We start from the raw sequence: 26818 nt of genomic DNA, 5'->3' as shown, positions 1-26818 counted from the left end.
CATCCTCCAGTGAGTGCTGCTATTGTGCTTGTCTGCCGAACAGAATCGGCTAGAAGCATTTTATTCTCCCCACAGGGCTTAATAGGAGTACAAAGATGGCAGACCAGGGGACCGCACAATCACACCACGTGAGGCCCGCTGGAGTGACAGATGCATTTAAGCGGTTAAACTGCCTGTATCAGAGTTACCTCCAATCTCAGCCATTAGAAATGGATGTCAGCAGCGATAAACAGCTGACACCCGCAGAGTATGTAGGAGTTTTAGGAGTATTATCCAGTAACAGGGCAGAAGACCAGGGTTATAGTAATTGTATGACTTCTCCTTCCCTGCATAGCGGTCTCTAGAATGACTTACACCTAATAACAGGTAGACATACAATAGTAATAACACATAATACATCTCAGTCTATGAAGACATGCCATGTCTAAATGACTACTCCTCACTCTAGAATGCGGACATGAAAAATAACGTTCAATTTGTCAAAAACAAACCTTTTGTCCAATTCCTCCTTTAGCACCAGGCTGCCCAGGTAAACCCTAGAAAGTATACAGAAGGAAATTTATGTTGTGAAAAGATCTCCAAGGTGGAACTTATAAACTTTGTATAAAACAAAGGGTACTTAGCAAATATACTGTATTTGTAAATGTATGGAATTTTATTAGTATACACAGGGGCGGACAATGACAGCAAAAATTACACCACAAACAACTAGGACACATATGGTTCACACATCGTATACACATCATTGACAAGTCGCACACACATTGGACACATGCCATAGACACAACGTACAGATGTCACTCACACAGTATATTTGTCATACATAGAAAAAAAACACTTCAATCCCACTGAAATGAATACTAACCATTTTTTTTTTGTACTGCTGACCCCTGGCAGGCAGAATTTCAGTGAGGCAAAGCCACACTGATAGCAGCTAAGCCATGCCCACTGGCACTGCTAATCCATGCCTCACAACACCTTCCGAAACGCACCTCCTTGTAGCTTACTACTGATGCCTAGGCCCCATGTTGCATTCTACACCCTCCAAAATTACACGACTTGGAAAGCCCCCTCCCCTCCCCCTCCAGCCTCTGTGCAGCTGAAATGGCAGCGCAAGCAATATATTAGTTCCTGAGTATGCAGATTTTAGGTAACACCATAAACTATTTACTACATTTGAATAACTTTACAACATTGTACATACAGTAAATAATGTAGTTACTTATAAATATTGTAATTATTAAATATCTTGACACATCCAAAAGTTTAAATATTATGTTCTTATTTATTTCAGTGGGTTTTTATTAATTCCCTTTTTGTCCAATCAAGTTTGGAGTTCTGTTCTAAAAAATGTATGTTTATTTCTAATACAAAAGTACTTGCTTTAACAAAAGAAAAACCCTGCATCGTAATCTTCAACCATGTGTTAATAAATATTTTAACAGATATAGCGTCTTTTTTTTTTTATACATAGCTGTTGCCAAATAAATGCCACAAATACTTTCTTTACTAAGCAGGTTATACAGGATACTTACAGATAGCCCTTGATGACCGGGAGAACCAGGAATGCCATTTTGGCCAGGGCTGCCCTAGACATGAGAGAAAGAACAATTAAAAAAAAAAAATACATGAGGGCAAAAATTTAATGTGTTATAACCAAGAAAAGAAAGATCACATTGGTACCCACCTTTATTCCAGGAACGCCTGGAGTACCATCCTTGCCATCAATACCGGGTAGGCCCTGTAGGTGGGAGATAGAGTAAATTTTTAGATAGTCGAAAGTCGAACCCCAATCCATGTCACGTGCATCTTATAGTTTGAAAAACACGGTATATGAACTTACATTGTTGCCCTTTGGGCCCATCGCTCCAAACTGTCCAGTAATTCCCCGAGCACCCTACAATAGAAATGTGTTGGGGGACATAATAAAGTAACATATCAATAAAAACACATAATACAAGTATAGAACTAGGCATTGTATCATACTGCATATATGTGTGAATGACCCCTTAACCCCTTCCCGCTTTGGCCAGTTTTGACCCTCCTGACAGAACCTCATTTTTCAAATCTGACATGTTTCACTTTATGTGGTAATAACTTCACACATTGGACTTTATGTTACTGGCAAAATTTGTTCAATACATTCAGTATTTAATTGTGAAAAACAAAAATTTTGCGAAAAATTGCAAAAATTTTCATTTTTCTAAATTTAAATGTATCTGCTTGTAAGACAGCCAGTTATACCACACAAAATTGTTGCTAGTTGCTAATTAGCATCCCCCATATGTCTACATAGTTTTTTTTTAACATCCTCTTGTTTTTCAAGGACGTTACAAGGCTTAGAACTTTAGCAGCAATTTTTCACATTTTCAGGAAAATTTCAAAAGGCTATTTTTACAGGGACCAGTTGAGTTGTGAAGTGGCTTTGAGGGCCTTATATATATTAGAAACCACCAATAAATCATCACATTTTAAAAACTTCACCCCTCAAAGCATTCAAAACAGCATTTAGAACGTTTTTTTAACCCTTTAGACATTTCACAGGATATAAAGCAGAGGTGAAATTTACAAATGAAAATTTTTTGTTGTTGCAGAAATTCATTTCTAATCCATTTTGTTTGTAACACAGAAAGTTTTACCAGAGAAATGCAACTCAATATTTATTGCCCAGGTTCTGCAGTTTTAGGAAATATCCCACATGTGGCCCTAGCCTGCCAATGGATTGAAGCAACGGCCTCTGAAGCAAAGGAGCACCTAGTGGATTTTGGGGCCTTATTTTTATTAGAATATATTTAGGCACCATGTTAGGTATGAAGGGCTCTTGAGGTGCCAAAACAGTAGAAATCCCACAAAATTGACCCCATTTGGTAAACTATACCCCTCAAGGAAATTATCTAGGGGTATAGTGAGCATTTTGACCCCACAGGTTTATTGCAGAAATTATTGGAATTAGGCCGTGAAAATTAAAATCTAAATTTCTTCAAAGAAATTGTAGGTTTAGCTAATTTTTTTCTCATTTTCACAAGGACTAAAGAGGAAAAAGCACTGCAAAAATTGTAAAGCAATTTCTTCCGAGTAAAACAATACCCCATATGTGGTCATAAACGGCTGTTTGGACACACGACAGGGTTAAGAAGGGAAAGAGCGCAATTTGGCTTTGGTGCTAAAATTTAGCAAGAATGGTTTGCGGAGGTCATGTCGCATTTGCAATGCCCCTGAGGGGACAAAATAGTGGAAACCCCCCACAAGTGACACCATTTAGGAAACTACACCCCTTGAAAAATTCATCTAGTGGTGTAGTGAGCATTTTTACCCCACAGGTGTTTCATAGAATTTATTAGAATTGGGCAGTGAAAATAAAAACAATCCCTTTTCTTCAGATGTAGGTTTAGCTCAAAATTTTTCATTTTCTCAACAAATAAAGGAAAAAAGAACCACAACATTTGTAAAGCTAGTTCTCCCGAGTATGGCAATACCCCATATGTGGTCATAAACTGCAGTTTGGGCACACGGCAGGGCTGAGAATGGAAGGAGCGGCATTTGGCTTTTGGACTGCAGATTTTGCTGGATTGGTTTCTGGGCGCTATGTTGCATTTGCAAAGCCCCTGTGGGACCAAAACAGTGGAAACCCCCCAGAATTGACCCCATTTTGGAAACTACACCCCTGAAGGTATTCACCTAGGCGTGTAGTAAGCATGTTAACCCTGCAAGTGTTTTGCAGAAAGTAGTGTGCACTTGATGTTGCAGAGTGAAAATGGGATTTTTTTACCATAGATATGCCAATATGTGGTGCACAGCTTGTGACACAATAACAGGACAGCTCTCTAATTATTATGCTGTGTTTCCCGGTTTTAGAAACACCCTGTGACCCTAATTTTTTGCCTGCACATTTGACAGGGCTCAGGAGGGAAATAGTACCATGTAAAATTAAGGCCTAATTTGGCGATTTACAAAGTATTGGTTCACAATTGCAGGTCTGATGTGAAGTAATAAAAGAAACCCCTCAGAAGTGACCCCACTTTGGAAACTGCACCCCTCAAGGCATTTATTAAGGGGTGTAGTGAGCATTTTTCCTCCACAGGTCTTTTCCATAAATAATTGTGATGCGGATGGTGCAAAAATTTTAATTTTTGCCTAGATATGCCATTTCAGTGGCAAATATGTTGTGCCCAGCTTGTTTAGCTGGAGACACACACCCGAAAAATTGTATGGTGATGCCATACCCGGGTATGGTGATGCCATACCCGGGTATGGTGATGCCATATATGTGGAAGTAAACTGCTGTGTGGGCACGCTGTAGGGTTCAGAAGGGAGGGAGCACCATTTGACTTTTGGTGCATGAATTTTGCTTGGTAGTAGTATTGTTTGGAGTATTATTGGTATTTCAGTCTACAATGTGGGGGTCATATAGGGGAGAGTACATCAGGGGCATAGTCAGCTAGTATAATAATGGGGTAAAAAAAACAATAAAATAAACCATAGATATTTGTTACGCTGTGAAGCAATCCATTCTGCACAGGCCGGTGTCGCACTGATAAATGTCCTTCCTTATCCCCCTTTTGGCCCACACTCTGCGTGTTTTTTTGCAGGACGAGTTGTAGTTATTTGTGGTACATGCGACTTTTTGATCACATTTTATCCAATTTTTTGGGAGGCCAAGTGATCAAAAAACTTCAATTCTGGCATAGTTTTTTCATTTTTTTTTATATAGAGTTCACCATGCGTTATAAATTACAATTAACTTTATTCTCGGGCCAGTCCGATTTTGGCGATACCAAATTTATAGCGCTTTTTTATGCTTTACAAGTTTTTGCACAATAAAATTACTTTTGTAAAAAGTAGGTATTTTTTCTGTTTCCAAGTTGTGAGAACCATAAAGTATTAATTGTTTTGTCGACGGAGCTGTATGAGGGCTTGTTTTTTGCGAGACGAGCTATAGTTTTTATAGGTACCATTTTTGTATACATGCGACTTTTTGGTCAGTTTTTATACCAATATTTGTAGGGCACAGTGACCAAAAAACAGAAATTCTGATATAGTTTTTTATGGGTTTTTTTTTACGCCGTTCACCGTGTGCAATAAATAACATAATATTTTTATAGTTCAGGCTGTTATGGTCTCGGCGATATCAAATATGTATGGTTTATTTTATTTTTTTCAATAATAAAGCACTTGATAAGTGAAAAGGGCGATTGTATTTTAATTTATTACTTGAAACTTTTATTATATGTTTTAAAACTTTTTTTTCACATTTTTTACACTTTTTTTTTAAGTCCCACTAGGGGACTTGAAGGTCCAACTGTCTGATTTTTTTTTTTCTAATACATTGCACTACCTATGTAGTGCAATGTATTAGATCTGTCGGTCATTGACTTACAGCAAGCCAATTAGGCTTCGCTTCCCGGCAGGGCTTACTCGGCTTCCGTAATGGCAGAGCAGGAGGCCATTGTTAGGCCTCCTCTTGCCATAGCAGCAGTTGGCAGCCCTGCTATCGCATGGCAGGGCTACCGATCTGCTAGCAACCTCTAAGATGCAGCGATCGCATTCGATCACTGAATCTAAGAGGTTAATGGCAGGGATCAGAGCTAGCTCCGGTTCCTGCCGTTATAGGTGGATGTCAGCTGTAACATACAGCTGACATCCACCGCTAATGACGACGGCTCAGCTACTGAGCCGGCACCTTCTTGCCGGCGGCTGTGGAAACCTTTCAGGCCTCTGGGCGGGGCCTGAACGGCTTCCGTGCTAGGCAGACCGGGAGGCCAGTATTAGGCCTCCGGTTGCCATTCCAGCTAATGGAACCCTAGTCATTCCATTGCTGGGGTGCCGATGAGCTGTAAACTCCTTAAATGCAGCGATGGGTTTTAACTGCTGCATTTAAGGGGTTAATGGCCGGGCTCTAAGCTAATTTTGGTCCCCGCCATTACAGCTATAATACACCTCTGACATCCGGTGATGATGGCACTGACTCAGCTTCTGACCCGGTGCCATCCATTTGTCGTATGGATACGGCAAAATGCGGGAAGCAATAGCTTTCCATGACCTATCCATACGACAAATGTCGGGAAGGGGTTAAAAGTATCCATTGAGATAAATTAGTTTCCCTTCTACCCTTTCAAGCTTGTATAATTAACAAAAAGAACGTTTAGGTCAAATTTAAGTATAAAATTAATTAAAAATGAATATGGAAAAAGTTCAGAAATTATTATAATGCAAAGTAGGAAAAAAAACATGCCACTTGATCCTTCAATATGGAACTATTATAGATATTTCACTTTTAGGCTGGGTTCCTATGTAGCGTAAACGCTGCAGAATTTCCACAACAGAATTCTGTGTGGAAATTCTGCAGCATTTACTGTAGCAGTAAAGTAGATGAGATTTGAACAAATCTCATGCACACGCTGCAGAAAAAATCTGCAGCAGAAACATTCATAATATGACCTGGCATGTCAATTTATGCTGTGGAATCGCTGTTCTTCTGTTGCGGGTTTTCCCCTTTGAATTCAATGTGGAGGTAAAACCTGCAACACATAACAAGTGTTGCAACTTTTGCGGTGGAAACTCAGTGATTGTGCCGCAGTAAATTGCACATACACAACAAAAACTTTTTTTTTTACAATGACTAAAAAGGTTAATAACCCCCCCCCCCCCCACCCCCCGGCCATTGTCATAGCGACTCATTCATCTGTTCTTCTCCTGGGACAACGTTTCATCTCATGTGACTGCTGCAGCCAATCACAGGCTGCAGCTGTCACATGAGCTGAAGTGTCATTCCAGAAGGCCGGGGTGCACAGAGAACATAGGGATGCGTCACTTTTTTTAACCACTGCTTTCTGTAGTGGAGATTGCACCTGAAAATGTGCACAATTTGGTGCGGTTTTTCAGGAGGAATTCTCTGCAAGTTTTTGGTCGGATACGCTGCGTACTTTTATGCCTGTGTGAACCCAGCCTTATACAATTTTTTTACAAGATTGCCACGGAGTAAAAATATTTCTGTACAAACACTATAGCTCAGGGGTTACTGTATAATATACTTAAAGAACAACTCCAACAGCATTATGACTTTGACACTAACTTCCCCGGACCTAACACCAAACTAATTTCTTTCCTACTAAAGGCTATTGTGCATGAAAGTGAAACTCATGAATATGTTTGAATAAAAATACTGCTGTCCCAAATATATAGTGGAAACAGTGAACATGTTCAGAGAATTTCCCTTTAAATATACACCATTGAATTCTACCAGAAACAGTGTATAATCATATTTTAATAGTAAATGAAAAAATGATAAAAGTTTGACTCACCCTGTCTCCTTTCTCACCCGGCTCTCCTGGAGGCCCCTTTGGACCCTCCTCACCCTGAAACCAACATAGAAAAGTAAAGACTTTGTAGGCCAGACTCATTACTGATAATAACCACCATAAGTGCAGTTTAATTAAACACTCATTTTCTCCAGGGAATGCTGTAATGAGGACTGAGAAATCTGCACTCAGGATGTGGGATTTCACCTCTGTGCCCCCTGATGGAATGAAATGTAATGTTCTGCGTATGTAGAGAAACCTGGAAAGATCACAGCATAAAGTATACACTCCTGTTTAATACAGGATCCATTATTTGTATACTATACCATACACACAAATATAACACTGCCATATATAGAGGAGGGGGAGTGAAGAAAGAATGCTACTTGATGTCAACTTACAGGCTTTCCTGCTGCACCCACTGATCCGATCATCCCCTTATATCCGGAAGGACCCTGACAAATATACAGAAAAGAGTTTTCTGTTAGAATCAATCTCAGTACTGTATAACAATCCTTGCACGTGTCTCCACAGAGTCCAATTTTATTGCTATCTTTGGGATGATGAGCATCCGTCATGTTACAGAAACATAATTTTTTTGTGACGTTTCATAACACACTATTTTTAAATATGTTTAACAGCTAAATATTGTAGGTGCTGACAGTGGATGTCATTTTAGAAGCAATAATGCAATGAAAACATGACCGTTTTGTTTGCCGGAATACAAATGCATCTCATATAGACTGCTTTATACTATCAGAATTCTACTCTAGAATCGCTAGTCTAAAAACTGATACTCCTAAGCCTTGCTAAAACAATATAGGTATACTCTCAAATATCTCTCATCGAAATGACTTCTGCATGGTTTTCATGGCTTTACAAATTTTTATTAAAATAAGGAGCTGATGTACGGTAAATAATATTATGGTAATTTATAAAACTCCCTCAACTTTATATTAAATATTTTTTATTGTGGTGGTTGAAGATAAACTTTACTATGGTGATATTAATAAGATAAAATGTTAATGTTGTATCATAGAGATATTGGCCCATATCTTCTGCACTATTTCAAGTCAGCTGGTGGAAGATCTCTAAATTTAAATGTACTACCTCATTCCCATGATCGTTGGATTCACTGACATATAAAAAAAAATAATGGGCATGGAAGAAGTGAATTCTTTGCCATATTTCTGTTTAAAGTTACGGGCATGATGTAGCATAAAAGGTATGGCCTAAAATGTGACGCCGTGTTGCACCAAAAGTTTGGCACAAAAACTGGCATTACCTTAGCTAACCAAGAGGTGGTATAAGAAAGAGAAAAGCGTCTAACATGTCTAGCTAGATGCACAAATTTATCACACACTGTGCGCCACTTTGATAAATTTAGCGCATCTTCTGACTGCTTGGTCTAAGTTTACACTGTTTAAAACTTAGAAAGTATTAGTAAATCTGCTCCACTGTGCTCACCTAAACAGTTCTGATCATATGAATGACTTACCATCTCTCCTTTGGGTCCACTCATTCCTGGAAAACCACGTATACCCTGTGGGCCCTGTAATAACAAAAAAAAGGGTAATTAAAAATAATAATTAAAAACGGTTATTATAAATATATATTTAGGCATGATGGTCCATATTTATGAAGCTGAGGATGCCCATGATAGTGTGATCACAAGAAAAAGTTATGATTAATAGGCTCTATTCCCAATGGCGAAATGGCTTTCATTTTTACGGGATCCGTCATGATATGTCATGATCTGTTCTATTATGATTTCTTTACAGAAAAGTTATGAACTTCTTATTCTTACTAACTCATAATGAGTTTTAGTTATTTTTACAGGATAGAATTCACCAGCATGCTATGCAGCTTTGACTGTCAAAAAGCAACAGAAACCTGTACAGGCCGCTTTCTCGCTTCACCAATATCTGATATAGCAAGATAACTGACTCCTTTTGGACTTATTTTTATGTTATGCTGGGTTTAATAGATTAATTTTGATACATTTAAAATGTTGTGTTCAGGCTGGTGAGGCCTCACTAGAAAAAGGTTAAGAATCCATGGTCTACACCAATAAAAAAATAGAATTTTATTATGAAAGAATAAACACAACATTAAACACATGGACGCCAGTGCTATGTACCCCACTGGAATATTTTTAATTAGGAAAAACTTTGAATAATGGTGGAAGTATCTACTTTTACAGTACATTATATCTTAACCAAACTGTGTGTAAATTTTATGATGTGTCCACAATATGTTATTGTCGGCATATGTTCATAGTATTCAGACTATGAAGATATATGTTTGGAAAAGAGATTGGTTTTTATACTATTTTTTATTTACGCAAATTATTTACAGAACATTTCCAGAAATTACCGGGGGTCCTGGGATTCCTTGTTCTCCAGAAATGCCAACATCTCCCTTTGGGCCCTGTAATTAAAGATACAAAAATTATTTTTAGTTACTTGGATGTACACAAAGATTTTTTGCTTCTAGTTACATTTACAACAATAGTACAAACTACAAAATCCAGAATGGCAGATAGGTAAATCACTCAGTAAGGGGGTCACAGAGACTCAGGGTTGTTACTATTGGCAATGAATAATATACTCCCCAACCACATGACAAAGACAGTTGCCTAAAGATCAATTCTTGTCAAGTAATTTACCAATATATCCGTCATAACACGTAGGAAAGTTAACAGACCTGCGACATTGCAGATTTATGCCCTCTATTTGGGGTGTCAACCTTTACAAGGCAATATATCAGATAACAATACACATATATATATATATATATATATATATATCGTTATATATCTATCTATATATATATATATATATATATATGTATATATACATATATAGATATATATATATATATATATATATATATATAGATATTATGTTATTGTTTGCAGGTATGTATTAATAATACCAGTGTTTTGTCCATAAATAATTGTTTGAAATACTTACAGATTTTCCTTGTTGTCCTGGCTCTCCAAGGGGACCTGGACGCCCTTTGTGACCCTTAAAAGAAAGAAATCTGGTTATTAAAAATTGTGCCATTCTCTTTTGTCATATTAACAGAAGTCTGGTATCTATTTGCTAGAGATAAAATGGCAAACAAATAAAATATAAAATGGTAAAGTACCATGATATAAATTAGAATAACTAGTTCGAGCATGCTTTAATGTGTGCTATATTGCTGTAAAAGAGATACTTGATTGAATAGTAAGAATACTTCGTTGCATGTTACTTCTCGACTACTTTGGGTTTAAAACTATAATATATGCACCCATGAAAGCGCGTCAATTTCTCTAAATTAGGGTTAATGAGTAAAACTCTGTTTATGATTAATCAGGAAATTGAACTGCATCAACCAGGGCAAATTCAGCAAGATGTTGGTATGTTCTCCGAATGTTGGCTTTCGTGTGGGCATTCAGAACACTAACGGGTAAACTGAGTTTTATTTTTTATATATATATATATATATATATATATATATATATATAGATATATATATATATATATATATATATATGTAGATATATATATATATATCTATGTATATATATATATATATATATATATATATATATATATATATATATATACATATATACATATATATGCTTGAGAAAGGCTCTATTGTAAAGCTGAAATGTTGCACCTGACTGATGGATTAATAAAGCACCTTCAAGTTTTTGCTACATATCTCTGGAGTGCTATATATATATCTATATATATATATATATATATATATATATATATACAGTGAGCTATAAATATTATTACTCTATTGTAGTTACAACTTGATGTCATTGCTATGCTTATGGAGAACGTTTAGGCTCTAAAACTTCAATAAATTGTAGTGTTTAAAAAGTTGTAAATGACAAGAAAGAATATGTAACAGATGATCTCACCTTAACTCCCTGAAGACCTTGAGGACCCTTTGGACCACCTGGGCAGTTTGATGGGCACTAGAAAACATAATCACATAGTACAGACGACATTTTTGTCTTTATTAATTATACAGTGTTAAAAATGATAAATTTTACAATAAATGTAAATCAATTAGCCCTGTAAAATAGAATAAATATGACACCAATGGGTACAAACCCAATAATATGGAGGATAGTTTTCATTAAAACTCCATGGGCGTACCAGAAGGACCTAGCTGGCCTTAGCATCCATCTTTACAGAAACAAAGAGGTTTTTTGTGAATCCTTAAGAAATAGACCCTAGTGGCAAGTGTTTGTCTGAAAAATCAGTTCATAATGGATCAATTCTACTGGAGCTTTGGGGCCCCTTAATGTGTCCGAGCCTGGGCCCACTAGAGGAACCTCTGGTACTTTGGTGGGACGGTTGTGTACTGTCCAACAGTAAGAGTGACCCAAATTTCAAGAACTGTGAGTACAGCAAATGGACACTCTATTCAAAAATGGAGTTATTAGTTGTAATTATTCTCTGATATTTCAACTGCTTTATTATATAATCAGCCACCTGAAAATGTTTGGGCCTTTGCTTCCTTACAGGGAATATCTCAAGCAGTGATACTCAGATTAGGTAGGAGGGCTGGTGGTGCATATTTACAACTGCAATAAAGTTGGCGGCTGGTATTTCGCAGTTGATCCTGTATTTTTGGGACTTTATTTTCTGAATGCTTTCATTTTAGACCTTTTGTCTCCATACCAGAGTTGGTCACTGAAGTGTTTTTATTTCAAGATCTTAAATTACAGTAATTGAGTACAGAAGTCGAGGACAAATGATAATGAAAATGCTCCAACCTATTTAGATTAGCATTCTTCCTTGTAGGATGCAGTATTACCAGAGCTATATTTAACTAAAGGCATAGACATATGCCCATAGGCAGCCAAGGGGGAGGGGAGGCTGCTAGAGGTGGGCAAAGTCTAAGGACACAGACATTCAGTGACTATATGATCCTGAGATGTAAATCTGATAATATTACCGTTTTAATTGGTGAAGTAGTTTAGATATTCAACAAACTTTGACAGAACAACAGTTGAATTAATGTAAAAAAAATTACAACCAGACATCTCTGCTAAAAATGTCCTTGAAGTAGTTGGGACCCCCCCCCCCCCCATTTCCTCCATGCCCTTTTTTTTTAGCAGAGACCACGGTTTAAAGTTTGTACTTCATCCTGATACATTCAGAGTTTAGAACAGTGTTATTTTAATCTCAATTTACATAAATATAGTGACATTAGATTTGAATTATATATATACTTTGGAGATATATACTTTTTAAAAAACACATTGGATATAATGACAGTGCTACAGTATTTCTCATAACAAATAATCAAGTCTTAGTTCTCAGTTTGGAATATGAAAGTAACTTCTGATTGGCTGCCATAAGAAACAAAGTAACTTTTGCTTTTTATTGTTTTCCATTATTGACCCCAATTATTCTCAGTTAATTGTTATTTCTGTCTTTTTGTTTAACTAACACTAACAAGTCTACCCATTGTTAAACTATGAATGTTTCCAATCTCAGACCCTCAGCAGTGACTACGCAATTCTTAATACTGTACTGTGTATATATTTCCTCTTTGATCACTAGGTTGCCAGAATTCATTTACTTTGCTTCAAAGGAAATTTCTCTGCGTAGTAAGTTCAGAATAAAGAAACCTCAACGACAAAGGGAGATATTTTTGGAATGAAATATAAACAGAGGTTCCAGCGCATTACCTGGATTACCCCCAAAAAGGGCACTCACCAGGAAATCAGCACTGCCTTCCAAGCCTTGGATACTTCCTGAAGGACCCTGAAACATAAAGGAAATGTGGGGCCTCATATTACATTTCATTTACTAAATCTGCAGGACTAATCCATTGTCTTATTAGCCATTTTTGCTCTGTACTCGTAAATTCCTATAATTTCAGACTCAGCATTTACTGTGCATTCTGCAATTTAGGAACTGTGCAGGGACAATGTGTTACACAGATAGTACTGAGTCTTACAGCTCAGAGGAGAGAAAAGTGAAAACACATAATAAGTTTCACATAATGAATGTCAATGCAAATAGCAAAATACAGAAATATAAGACTATAGAAAGAAGAATACACTCTCAGGAAGAACAGATCATAGCCTAGAGGTAAATGGTGAAACGTGACAGTTTCATAGAAAATCCTCCTAATATATGTGAACAATATGCTAAAATAAGTCTCTATGGAGGTCAGTTATTAATGGAAAATTCGAAAGCAAAGTTGCACAAGTGACTATTTGTGTTGCCAGTGCAGTCAGACGAATACACACTGGGGGACATTTATAAAACAGCAATGAAGAAAAGACCCATAATGAAAATGTTGCAAAATTGTAAAACATAAAAGTAACAATACTTGCAAATAATAAAAATGGCACAAATGGAGACATACTTTATTTCAGCAATGGCAAATGCATTTGAATTTTACAAACAGGAGTACAAAGTCTTGCTTATAACCACCCTAATATCCCATTCACACCACGTTCATTCACTATATATAGCGTGTACTTCGGGAAAGCTCTCTGCGTACATGGCAAATGTGTACATAGGTCTCCTTTAGTCCAACAGAGGACAAAAGAGGGTCCTTCTGGCCTCCATTGAGCTAGTATACGTCAGTATATATATATTTTTTTTTGAGGTATGGAATAGTGTAGTAGGCTACGCTATTTCATCCCACGCGATCATGCAAAAAAAGTATACGTATTTTAACATGGGAGCCTATGGGTGACGTATGCCACTGTATGGAATGCATCACAGGCATACATTTAACGTCTACTTCATGGGCTGTATAATAACTCTCATGACCCCAGTTCATGACATATCTGTTTAACAGATACTACTATAATCTCTGGTGACGGATGCCACTGTTAGGGCATCTTTCACACCCTATGTTTAATGTATACATCAGGAGATTTTCGTGGCTTATAGGTCAAACATAGTGCAATAACCTGATGTGAAGGGGGCCTAAGGTGTCTAATTTTATGACTGTTCTTAGCCATCCATATCGACAGCAGCATCTATGGGTGTACACAAAGGGAGAGGGGTCTCGATCAATTTTTACATTAGCAACAGTGATTAAGATCCCAGCCAATGAACCCTAAACTAAACTTCTCTATTAATAAAAATGTATGGGTATGAGATTGCTATTGTTCCTTTTTAAGTCATATTAAACATATATTTATATCAACTGTGTGTAGAAACTTTTAGCATTTAGCTAGCAGAACCCAAGTGCCATTTTGATAAATTTGGCACAATTTACACCATTTTCGTCATCGTATAAAATTCGGGATTCTAATATATATATATATATATATATATATATATATATATATACACATGTGTACGAATGAGCAAAACCAAGAAGCATTTGCCACTTAACATGATGGGACATTCTAATTTGGCACATTACTTTACCATTTCCCTTTAATATAGAGAAAAATCTATGTACATACTGGCTTTCCAGGGGGTCCAGGTGGTCCCGAAGGCCCAAGAGGTCCTTTTATACCCTAAAAATCAAAACATGATCAAAACAATTTATATTGCAAAAGACTATAGATTTTCTCAACAGAAAATAGCTACAACGTGATCACTCTCCAGTAAATCAATAGGGAAAATACCGTTGGAATAGGGATGTAAATGAGTTTAAATAAAAGCCTTAAAAAGTAGCAAAATGACGGGATGAGATATATTTGGTTAAACTGCAGTAGATGTACCAGAGTATTGATTAGATTACTTTCAGATGTCATGTACACATTACATAATATATAACACTAAATGGACAAAAGTATCGGGACACACCTCTTAATCATTGAATTCAGGTGTTTCATTCAGTCCCATTGCCACAGATGTATAAAACCAAGCACTTGGCCATGCAGTCTGCCTTTACAAACATTTGTGAAAGAATACCCCATCAAACACCTTTGGGATGAACTAAAACGTAGATTGGGAGCCACATATTCTCTTCTGGATGAATGAGCAAAAATTCCCATAGACACACTGCAAAATCTTGTGGAAAGCATTCCCAGATGAGTGGAAGTTATTTTAGCTATTATTTTATTATTGTTATTTTAGTTATTGTTATTATCTAGTAGGAATATTCATTGATTTTCCAGTAGATAAAATTCTGTCCATGGTCATGCGATGTACACACAGGTGCTGGGATCATTAGAAGACACCACTCTAATGAACATACTGTAATGAGCTGTGCACCTGTGTGTCCATCACATGACCATGGCTGAATTTTATCCACTGGAAGTAAACAATGAATGTTCCTACTGTATAACAACAAGCAGAGATCTTGAAAAACATGAGGAATTAATACTAAAAGTATTTTGGAAAATTGAAAACTTTTAATTATACAAAAAATAACATTAATTTGCTGAAACCAGAGACCCACTTTAATCCACAGCTGCAAGATTGTGCAAAGAGTGAGGGCCTTTTCACATCTGCATTGGTTTTCCTGTTATTCTGCTCCGTCAGAGGAGCAGAACAACAAAAATTCTGGAAGCGCGGGATCCATTGTATGATGGACACCACTGGCGGCAGACAGGACCAATTAACTTTAATGGCTTCTGTCGTGGTGTCTGTGATTTTACTGGGCATTTTCAGCCGGATCTATGACAGAGCTCTCTAACGGAGCCTCCAATACAGATGTGAGTGGGCCCTAACACATTTTCTGGGATCAAAAATGCACACTCACAGTACCATCTTTGTACATTATTTGTAGATAGAAAGGTAATCGTCAATTATTTCTGCTGACAAGGACAATAACTGTATCACAAATATCCTACCTTTTGTCCTGTGGCTCCAATTTCTCCAGGAAGACCAACTGGTCCTGGACTACCCTACAAAAAAGACAGACTGTCACCTTTTTTGCCATTAAAATTACTAATAAAAGTAATAAAGATGCAGGTTACACTTACAGGAAGTCCAGCAATGCCAGGGCCCTTATATGAAGGGGAAAGAAAAATAAATAGTTAATACTGTTACTTTTAGCAGACAAATGGAAAATAATAATCAAATACACATTCATACTCACTGGTTTTCCAGGTGGCCCAGAGAGTCCAAACTGACCCTATGTGACACAGTATTAAAAAAATAAATGTTAGTAACAGAAACAATAGAACTATATTGGAGCAGATTGCATGTGACTAATAAAGCAATGTACTACTGTATTTATCAACCACTATTTACTATACATCATCCAAAATATCCATTCCTTCTCTTCAACCTTCATTCCCCCTTTCTACCTCTCATCAACCCACCATCCCTTTATTTTTTTCCCTTCCTCTCCTTCCTAACCTAAGCCCTCTTTCCTTCCCTCCATCCCTGTGCTAACAATACAATACTTTAATGTAAGTCAACTAAAAAGGTGTTAGTATAACGATATGTAACAGTAAAAAACTATACCCAAGACAACCTACAGTAGCTAACTGTAGCTAACAGCAACTTGTCATTCTCCAATGACGGGTTTATATCACTGGGTTGTGCTGGAAGTCACGGGTTAACCTCGTGACAAACAAGGTTTTACCAAGATCTTTCTTTACTCAAATGAGGTGCCTGGTTCTATAAGCTTTATTTTAAATACAAACACAACTATCTCCCAAACCTAGACACTGAGGTAGAAAAAATAAAATACAATTTAAAAAAACAAAAAAAGGCGTCCAAAGACCAGAACTATTTCTAAACACATCATCATATATTTTTTTACCCTCGACAATAGCTGCAATTTTTATACTGAATAGTTTCAGCCGCCATTTGTTTCCAGCATATAACCGAGGGGATACATCTAGAAATCCACAATTTTAGAATTAATAATCTCCCCAAGAAGAGAGCTCTAGAAATTGCTAATCTATCATTGAAAAGCATTCTCATTGATAAAGTGTCTCAAGATACAAATCCCAGGGTCAAAAGGGATATAAATTGTATACACTTCAAAGATATGTACAATTACTTTGTTCCAAAACTTAACCACAACTGAGCAGATCCAAAACATATGTAGGGTATCTGCATCAAACTCTTGTTCATTATGGGGGGAATTTATTAGTACTGGCCTTTCATACACCATTCTTAATACACTCCTTAACATTGAAATTGCAGCACCAAGAAGAAAAAGTTGTACTTTTGCAAGCCTCATTTGCATAAATACGAAAATGGTCATAACTTGGCCAAAAATGCTCGTTTTTTAAAAATAAAAACGTTACTGTAATCTACATTGCAGCGCCGATCTGCTGCAATAGCAGATAGGGGTTGCAAAATCTGGTGACAGAGCCTCTTTAATCATTTGCAGATCTTTTACATTCTTAGTGTTAACCTTTTTTAAACAATCCAAACCCTGCGTAGAAAGTAGAAAAGGATGGAGTTTCTCAAAACGTTATAATGACCAACACTGGATTGATATAAAATCAGTTCTCTATTGTATCCTTGTAATATCAGCAAACCATCACAGCAAAAAAACAAAAAACAAGTATGGCTCATGAGACATGGTCTTTACTCATAGGCAGGAGTAGCCATTTGTGACACAGTTTGGAAATATTCATTAGAGTCCCACTGTAGTAGAGAAGCAGAAGAACAAAGAGGTTTAAAAGTTACTTACTTTTGGTCCAGGGCGGCCTGCTGGTCCAGGATCTCCTTTAGCTCCAATTAGTCCCTGTAGGGAAAGTGCATTTATGATCAGGACAAAATAAGGGATTGTGGAAACTTAAAATCTAGACCTTCTAGCTGTAATAAGGTAAATGACTGATAAACTTTTGGCATTAATCTTTTTGGTATTCTGTATTTATTCTTCAAGGCAGCAGAATACATTGGTTTGAAATGTAGGTCTCATATGATGAGATTTTCCTTAAAATGCATGTCCGCCCTGGAGTACCATTTATTTTTTTTTAAACCAAATAAATAAAAAATTCTGTGCTAATTAAATTCTAAATATATTTCTTAATATAGCTTTACAGCGGTCAGGGCTCAAAATGTAAAAAAAATGATGAGCTTCAACTCTCCTGATTAGACTTAGATTAAAAAGATAAAAGGCTGGCTGCCTATAGCCACCACTAGAGGGAGTAACTTACTTCCATGCTCTATTTAGTGACAGCTTCAGGTAGTCATTTTATCTTTTAAAGGGAACCTGTTACCAGCAATTCACCTATTGAACTTTACTTATCCCTCACTGGCCGCTGCTATCAAAAGTTAATTGCCGTTATCCCCTCTCCTAATCTCCTCCTCCAACTGTACATAACGGTCTGCAAACATTTTGTGCCTTTTATTGTAATAATCCGGTGTCCCTTTGTGCGCACACCCCAGAAGAGGACATCAATGCACAAGCGCAGGATTTTGTGTGCGGTGGGAAGGCGAGGAGTAGTCAATCAAAAGTAAGGAGGCGGGGTAAACTCAGAAAGACTTGAGGAATGAAGATTTTACTCTTTTCAAATGAAGATTTGACTCTTTTATGCTCATTAGCATACGGTGTGGAAAAACGAAAAAACTGAATACTAAAGCTACAGAGCCTACTAAGAAGACAATTATAGGTTATATAGAAATGATTTTTCACCCACTACCACCAGGTATTGCTGGTTTAATAGGTGAAATGCTGGTGACAGGTTCCCCTATAATCAATGTTTATGGAGGAAATAATCAATCAGCAAAAAAACTATCATCAAATGATGATAAATGCATACCTCCCAACTTTCAAGTAATGCAAAGAGGGGCAAGTTTTTTACCTTTTAAGCCTTGCCTCTAATCCCACCCAATCGCCGCCCATGCACACCCAGTTCAGCCCATATGGTATCATGCTCCCATAGTACCTCCCACACAGTATAATTCCAAATAGCTGCCCCATGCAGTATAATGCCCACACAGATACCCCCAGGTAGTATAATACCCAAACAAATTCTCCCATACAGCATAATGCCCACAGAGATGCCCCTCATACAGTATAAAGCCCCCATAGCTGCTCTTTTACAGTATAGCACCCCATAGCTGTCCTCATACAGTATAATGCCCCCATAGCTGCCCCCATACAGTATAATGCCCCCTTAGCTGCCACCATACAATATAATGCCCCCACAGCTGCCACCATACACTATAATGCCCCTATACCTTCCCCCACACATTATAATGCCCCCTTAGCTGCAACCATACAGTATAATGCCCCACAGCTGCCACCATACACTATAATACCCCCATAGCTGCCTCCATACAGTATAATGCCTCTTTAGCTACCACCATACAGTATAATGCCCCATAGCTGCCCCATACAGTATAATGCCACCTTAGCTGTCCCCATACAGTATAATACCCCTAGTGCCAGTGCCCACATATAAAGTGCCAGTGCCCACTTAGATAGTGCGACAGTGCCCATGTAAAAAGTGCCACACCCTCGTAAAGATAGTGTAACCCCCCCCCCTGTAGATAGCGCTACCCCCACCCTTTAGCCATTGGGACTCCCTCTAGGGGTGGAATCCCCAGCCAGAGCATCGGCCATGCCACGGCCGGGAATTCTGCTCCAGGAGGAGCCCCTGACATCACTGTCCATATATGGACAGTGATGTCAGTGGCTCCTCCTGGAGCGGTATTCCCAGCCAGAGTGTTGCTGACACAGGATGTAACCTGCGGAAAATCCGCTGCAAAATCTGCCATGTCAGGATGCACATATGTGGAATTTGCAGAAGATTAATTGAGTAATTGCAGAAAATGTGTGGCAAAATCTGCAGCGGAGATTGTCCGCCCCGTCTGAAGATACCCTTTGGCTGGGTTTACACTGTGCGTTTTGTTGCATTTTTAACATGCGTTTTTTTATTTTGATAGATAAACTCCCATGTCACTCATGTTTGTCAACCAAAACAAAAAAAATTTATGCTAAAAAAGCAACAAAAACGCACATTGTGAACCCAGCCTGAAGCTAAGGGTAAGGCCACACGGTACGGCCACGTTGCGTTTATGTTGCGTTTTTAAACTGCAGCAAGTCATTTTTCAATAGAAGTCAAAGGTGAAATTTTTGTTATGGACAGACTGCTGCTATTATATTACAATGTGATTTTTGTGCGGTTGACCGCATCTTCATAATGTCCGACCGTATGCAGTTAATGACCGCACTGCCAATGTTGTTGCTGAACTTCTTGGGTTTTTGCTAACAGTTCTGCAATACATTGTAATGAACTATATACAGGAAGCACCTAACAAACTTCAACACAAGGGAAAACTAGGTCTATAAACTATTTCCTTTAAAAAACGCAACAGAACTGCAGCATTACAGAGACAAAAAATGCATGCAGTTGACCGCATGCGGTTTTCAAACGCAACAAAACTGCAACAAAACAACGTCATCGACGCACCGTGTGGCTTTACCCTACGTCTAAACAAGACAGAAATGCTGCGGATTTTAGCTGCGGATTTGTGCAGGTAAAATCCACAGCAGATCACAGTAGCAAGCAAGTGGATAAGGAAGTGGATGGAAATTGACATCCAATGTGGAATTTTCCCCGTTGACTTCAATGGGGAAGAAAAAAACAAACGGCAACCAAATTTGCAATTAATGTAGTGTTGCGTATTTTGCTCCAGAATACCTGCGGATCCACAGCAAAATCCGCAAGTGTGGATTTCAAATGAAATCTTTATTTGCTTCTACGCAGGAAATTTGCAGTAGCAAATCTGAACTACAATCTGCACGATTCAGTGGAGACTTGCCTTAGGGCACGTTCAGACGTGGCGGAATTGCTGTGGAATTCCGCTGCGGACAGTCAGCAGTGGAATTCTCCAGCGGCCGTTTTTTACATTTGTTTCAATACATTTTTAGGCAAGTTAGTTCAGACGTTGCGGAAAACTCAGCTGCGGGCCATAGGCTGCAGTGTGCAATTTTCCCTCCGCAGCATGCACTGTCTATTGCGGAGAAGAAGCGGAATTTCACTGCGGATTTCAGCCTTTGCAATGCTAAAACTGAAATCTGTGGCAAGTCCGCTGTGTTTTCTGCAACGTCTGAATTACCTGTCAAATATGCAAATGTTGGTACAGATTCGTTGCGTAATTGCCCCAAATCTGCACCAACATTTGCAGCGGAAAATTCCGCCACGTCTGATCGTGCCCTTAGTGGATTTCCCTGCGGATTCACAGCGGAAATAACCCACAGCAAATCTGACAATCCAGCAAAAATAAGACATAACGTTTGTTAAACCAAAGATAAAACGTTTCACTTATTTTTAATAAAGTTATTCTGTCTAATGAGAATGGATTTGGCTGAGGTGGCTCTCTAAAAGGAATGCAGGTTCTACTCTCTGCCTGTCTTTTCGAGTTGTAGATTTCCTCTATAATTTACGCAAATTTCTGGTGTCTGTGGCGTATACCTGTTAGGGCATGACCACACATGGCGGAATTCCTCCGCAACTGTCCGCATCAATGCCGCACAGAATCTGCGTTGCAGATTCTGCAGCGGATCTGCACAAAATGTGCAGAAAATTGATGCGGACTGGCCGCTGCGGACTGCAGGAAAAGTGCTTCTCTTCTCCCTATTCAGTGCAGGATAGAGAGAAGGGACAGCACTTTCCCTAGTGAAAGTCAAAGAAATTCATACTTACCGCCCGTTGTCTTGGTGACGCGTCCCTCTTTCGGCATCCGGCCCGACCTCCCTGGATGACGCTCCAGTCCATGTGACCGCTGCAGCCTGTGCTTGGCCTGTGATTGGCTGCAGCCGTCACTTACACTGAAACGTCATCCTGGGAGGCCGGACTGGAGACAGACGCAGGGAGTTCTCGGTAAGTATGAACTTATATTTTTTTTTACAGATACATGTATATTGAGATCGGTAGTCACTGTCCCGGGTGCAGAAACAGTTACTGCCGATCGCGTAACTCTTTCAGCACCCTGGACAGTGACTATTTACAGACGTCTCCTAGCAACGCTCCCGTCATTACGGGAGCCCCATTGACTTCCTCAGTCTGGCTGTAGACCTAGAAATACATAGGTCCAGCCAGAATGAAGAAATGTCATGGTAGTAAAAACAATACGCTCCGCAGCACACATAAGATCTGCGGACTTCATTGCGGAATTTTGACTCTCCATTGAAGTCAATGGAGAAATTCCGCCATGAGTCCGCAACCAGTCCGCCACTGCTCCGCAACAGACAGAGCATGCTGCGGACACCAAATTCCGCTCCGCAGCCTATGCTCCGCAGCGGAATTGTACGCATCGTGTAAACGAACACTGCTAAATTAAAGTGAAAGTCAATGGAGAAACGGCTCCGCTGCGGATTAACGCTGCGGAGTGTCCGCAGCGGAATTTAAGTGAAATTCCGCTATGTGTGAACCCGCCCTTAAGAAATTCCTCCCATGGTGTGAAACAGTGGACAGTCACTTTAAGGTCTACAAGTCCTCTAAGGAATGTGTAAAATCCTGACTTTTCCATTTGAGTATATATGGAGAATAAAAAAAGTGCTATATATGCTTATTTCTATAATGTGATGATATTAGATAACATTATAGTTCAACAAACAATGTAACAAAATACTAGCTGCATTATGATTATTCCTCAGTTATACTCCATTCACACTATGCAGCAACAACCAGAAAAATTACAAGTAAATATATTTTGCCATTGTTGCATTGTTTTCTTAAATTGTTGTTTTTAATTTGCTTTTCAATTTAGTTTAAGAAAAGTACATTTTTATCCTGCTATCATTTCTGCAGTGATATTTATAAACAGTTCATTCCTAAATATAAAACAAAAGTAATGCATTTAACCTAGTGTAACAGTGTAATGTTCATACAAATGAATCTCGCAAATGTATAGCATTTTCTTTTGCAGATTTGTTGCCTTTTTTGCATGGTTTCTTTTTTAGCCAAAACCAGGAGTGGATTTATAACATAAGAAAAGTAGAAGCCTAGGGTCTTTTCCTGGTTTTGGTTAAAAGAAAAATGCGAAAGCAGCTTCATTTTCCATGTATTGACACAATGACTATATATAGTGGTGTCAAAGATACCACAGTAATCCCAAATTTGACATTATATGTCCTTTGCGACAAGTACACAGTAAGGGTATGTTCACACGCACTGTTTTCAGACGTAATTCAGGCATTTTACGCCTCGAATTATGCCTGAAAAAACTTCTCCATTACGCCTACAAACATCTGCCCATTGCTTTCCATGGGTTTTACGATGTTCTGTTCCCACGAGGTGTAATTTTACGCGTCACTGTCAAAAGACGGCGCGTAAAAAGACGCCGGCGTCAAAGAAGTGCATGTCACTTCTTGGGACGTTTTTGGAGCCGTTTTTCATTGACTCCATTGAAAAACAGCTCCAATAACGTCCATAAAAGACGCCGCAAAAAACGCGAGTAGTTACAAAACGTCTGAAAATCAGGAGCTGTTTTCAGGCGAAAACAGCTCTGTAATTTCAGACGTATTTTGCTACTGCGTGTGAACATAACCTAAGTCTGAATGCCGTCTTCTTATTTGTTGCCTACTTACATCAATTCCAGCTTCACCAGTAGGTCCATCTGGCCCAGGGAGGCCTGGTTCTCCTTTTGCACCCTGAAAAGATAAAGTATGACAGTTATCAGAGCCAACACAGAGATTTGATATAGTTCTTTTTGTGGAAAGGCCTAATGAACTTGAATCTAATCTACTTTAAAAATAGATCACTTTAATAATAAAAACACCAGGTCGATTTATGCAAAATAATCAGATTCCACCTTTTATTTTTCATTTGTATTGAAAAGTACAGTCGACTTTCCAAAAAACTTATGGCTGCAGGATTCCGACGTATCCTGGCCAAACGCATGCCAAAAAGACAAAATTTTGGTATACATTTGCCCACTAAAATCTATGGGCACATCGGCAGATTTTTCCTGCATATACTCTGACAGTACAGTGGTGTGAACGTAGCCTAAGAATGTCAAACTTAGAAGAGCAGTTAACAGACATTGGTTGTACGTTGAGTGACTACAGGATACTACAAATGGCAGCCTTCAATCAACTGACAGGCCTGCAAATTTAGAAAAAAAAATTGCTACCTTTAATTGTGGAAGTGTTCCAATATAAACATTATACTAGGGACTTAAAATGTAGGAAATTCTTTAAATTGTCCAGTACATCATTTTTTTTCTTAAAGAGGTTGTCCACCTTCTGACAACTGATGACCTATCCACGGGACCCCGCATCGATAAGCCGCTCCGGTGGCCTGCGGGCACCAGATGTCGTGGCACATAATGCTATGTACGGAGCCCGGAAGCAATTGGCTCCGTACATAGCATAGCGGCCGTGCTGCAGAACTGCAGGTCTGCTCCTATTCACTTGAATAGGAGCAGAGCTGCAGTACTGCAGATCGGCCGCTATTCCGTGGCCGGAGCTAACTGCTTCCGGCTTGTACACTGGTGTGGGACCCCCACAGATGATATCCGGTGGACAAATGATATCTGGTGGATAGGTCATCAGTTGTCAGAAGCTGGAAAACCCCTTTAAGCCATAAACAGTCCCACGTCAGTTTCTACTTTCTGCAGTAGCGATGACGTGTCAACACAGGGACATGTGACCACTGCAGTCAATCATCGAGATCGGTGAAGTGATTATGGCTTTTATATCATTATACAGCATTGTGAGCTGTTTAAAAAATTATATTTGTGCACTGGACAATCTCTTTAATATATTATTTAAAGAGACTCCAATGGTGAAACTGGACTTTACGTCTTCTTGAATGTCAATGATAGGTAGAGTGCAATTATTTTCAATGGGGTTACAGTATTTTATAACTAACAGTCTAGAGCTAAAATGATACCTACAGAAAAATATAATGTTAGGGTTAGTTCACACAGAGTTTTTTTGCCGCTAATCGTGACGCGGAAACCACTTAGGAATCAGCACAAAAAATGGCCGAAATCGCCCCCAATGATTTCAATGGGAGGCTGAGCCGTTTTTTGACCATGAAAAAAAGGCGGCATGTCCTTTCTTGCCATGTTTTCCGCCTCTGACCTCCCTTTGAATCAATGGGAGGCAGAAAAAACCTGCGGCACTTGTTTCTGAACGTTTTTCACTGCGATTTTTGCCCGCAGTACTTGCATTGGCTTCAATGGCCACGGACGAAAAATGCGGGAAAGAAAGGGCAGGCAGCGTAAAATCTGCCTTGAAATTCCTGAAGGAATTCTGAAGCAGATTTTTTTCTGCCTGGAAAAAAAAACTCAGCGTGAACAGGGCCTTATGCTTTTTTTGTTTATGCCTTCAATTAAATTTTTGGAATAAGTTCACTAGGCAAGAAACATCAGTTTAAGTAGGATAAAATATCAAAAGACTTTTTGTGTTCTGAAGGATTAAATCCCTTGACTAATTGGTACTCACCGCAGGTCCATTTCCCAGAGGCCCTCTATCACCCTGTAGAGAAGCAAAGGTCAATTTTACAAACCACTTCTTAATTCATCCTGACTGCTCCAAGGCTAACAGTGCAGAGTCTTTATCCAAAAGTAGTTTAAACTTATTGTAGCAAAAATTGGTGGTTAATTAAGAAACATTTACTGCAATTTAATTGCAATTCCGTAATATCTTTGTATTCTATTGTTGCATCTTACAAACAGCTCCTTTTAGTATATTGGAGTAATAGCCATAAAATAGATTTGGCTTTATAAGACTTTCTTCTCCATCAGTCATATCATTACATTTATTTTTTTACCCAAAGTATTGGGTATTTAGATAGTGGAAGCATCAGAATAGTATAGAATGTTCTGAAGTCTCGGTTTAATGACAATATGGGAGATTTATCATAACTAGTGCAAGGAAAAATAAAGTAGCAACTGATTGGTTGCTCCATTTTTCCCTTGAGATGTTTTGATACATTTCCCAACTAGGGCATTTGCTTTCATGGTTGCAAATATTCTATCTGAAACAATGATAAAATAAATTTCTACTTTCAATGGGAACTCTAGTGCCCCGGTGTTGCCATGACGGTTTATCGTTTAGTTAATGTCCTCTTCTGTAAACTATTGGAATTAATTTTCCCAATTCTCTGTTCCAGGTCTTAACCACCCACACACCATGATTCAGCATTGATGGATTTATAATACAAGTTCAATGATGTAAGCAATGTACCCAACATCTCTAAGATTAAAGAAACTAAATTATGCTCCTTTAAAACTCATTAGCTGAGAAAAAGCAAAGCCATCTGTTCGATTTTTGAATATCTCTATAATATATACAGTATTATTATCAAAGCATATCAAGTGGTTAAAAATTTTTTTTATTATGATTAGCATTGCCAATAAGCCATTCATTAGTGAGGCCTATTCACATGGAAGGTAAACTATATAAGGCCCACATGAGGAGCATTATGTTTAATTATCACACCAAAAACCTATGCGGAAAACGCACATGTTAATTGTAATGTCCATGCTTTATGTGTTTTGTGTCTTTATTGTGCAGTTTGTGTTTTTTAGGCTGTTTATTTTTAATATGGCATATAGATACCATAAGGTGGGGAGCTCCCTTGGGACTCTCCTTTATGAACCAGAACAGAGAGCTAATATGTAAAAGGACTTTTTGTCTATGTATTA

At 38.3% G+C, this 26818-nt stretch overlaps 1 protein-coding gene across 1 annotated transcript in view; it reads right to left on the bottom strand.

The window, feature by feature from the left end:
* The window catches only part of COL9A2 (collagen type IX alpha 2 chain), a 51234-nt gene that overhangs the window by 16688 nt on the left and 7728 nt on the right, over positions 1–26818 (bottom strand). Inside the window, exons 3-20 of the mRNA XM_075850494.1 lie at positions 25614–25646; positions 23751–23813; positions 17898–17951; positions 16341–16376; positions 16225–16248; positions 16093–16146; positions 14755–14808; positions 13037–13084; positions 11224–11280; positions 10274–10327; positions 9675–9728; positions 8797–8850; positions 7700–7753; positions 7302–7355; positions 1844–1897; positions 1688–1741; positions 1536–1589; positions 492–536 (exon numbers count right to left, since the gene is read on the bottom strand). Coding sequence (XP_075706609.1) covers positions 492–536; positions 1536–1589; positions 1688–1741; positions 1844–1897; positions 7302–7355; positions 7700–7753; positions 8797–8850; positions 9675–9728; positions 10274–10327; positions 11224–11280; positions 13037–13084; positions 14755–14808; positions 16093–16146; positions 16225–16248; positions 16341–16376; positions 17898–17951; positions 23751–23813; positions 25614–25646 — 900 coding nt within the window. The remainder of the gene's footprint in view (positions 1–491; positions 537–1535; positions 1590–1687; positions 1742–1843; positions 1898–7301; positions 7356–7699; positions 7754–8796; positions 8851–9674; positions 9729–10273; positions 10328–11223; positions 11281–13036; positions 13085–14754; positions 14809–16092; positions 16147–16224; positions 16249–16340; positions 16377–17897; positions 17952–23750; positions 23814–25613; positions 25647–26818) is intronic.

This window comes from Rhinoderma darwinii, chromosome 2, assembly GCF_050947455.1.
Source record: "Rhinoderma darwinii isolate aRhiDar2 chromosome 2, aRhiDar2.hap1, whole genome shotgun sequence".
NCBI lineage: Eukaryota > Metazoa > Chordata > Amphibia > Anura > Rhinodermatidae > Rhinoderma > Rhinoderma darwinii.
This window is presented reverse-complemented; position numbering and strand designations above follow the sequence as displayed.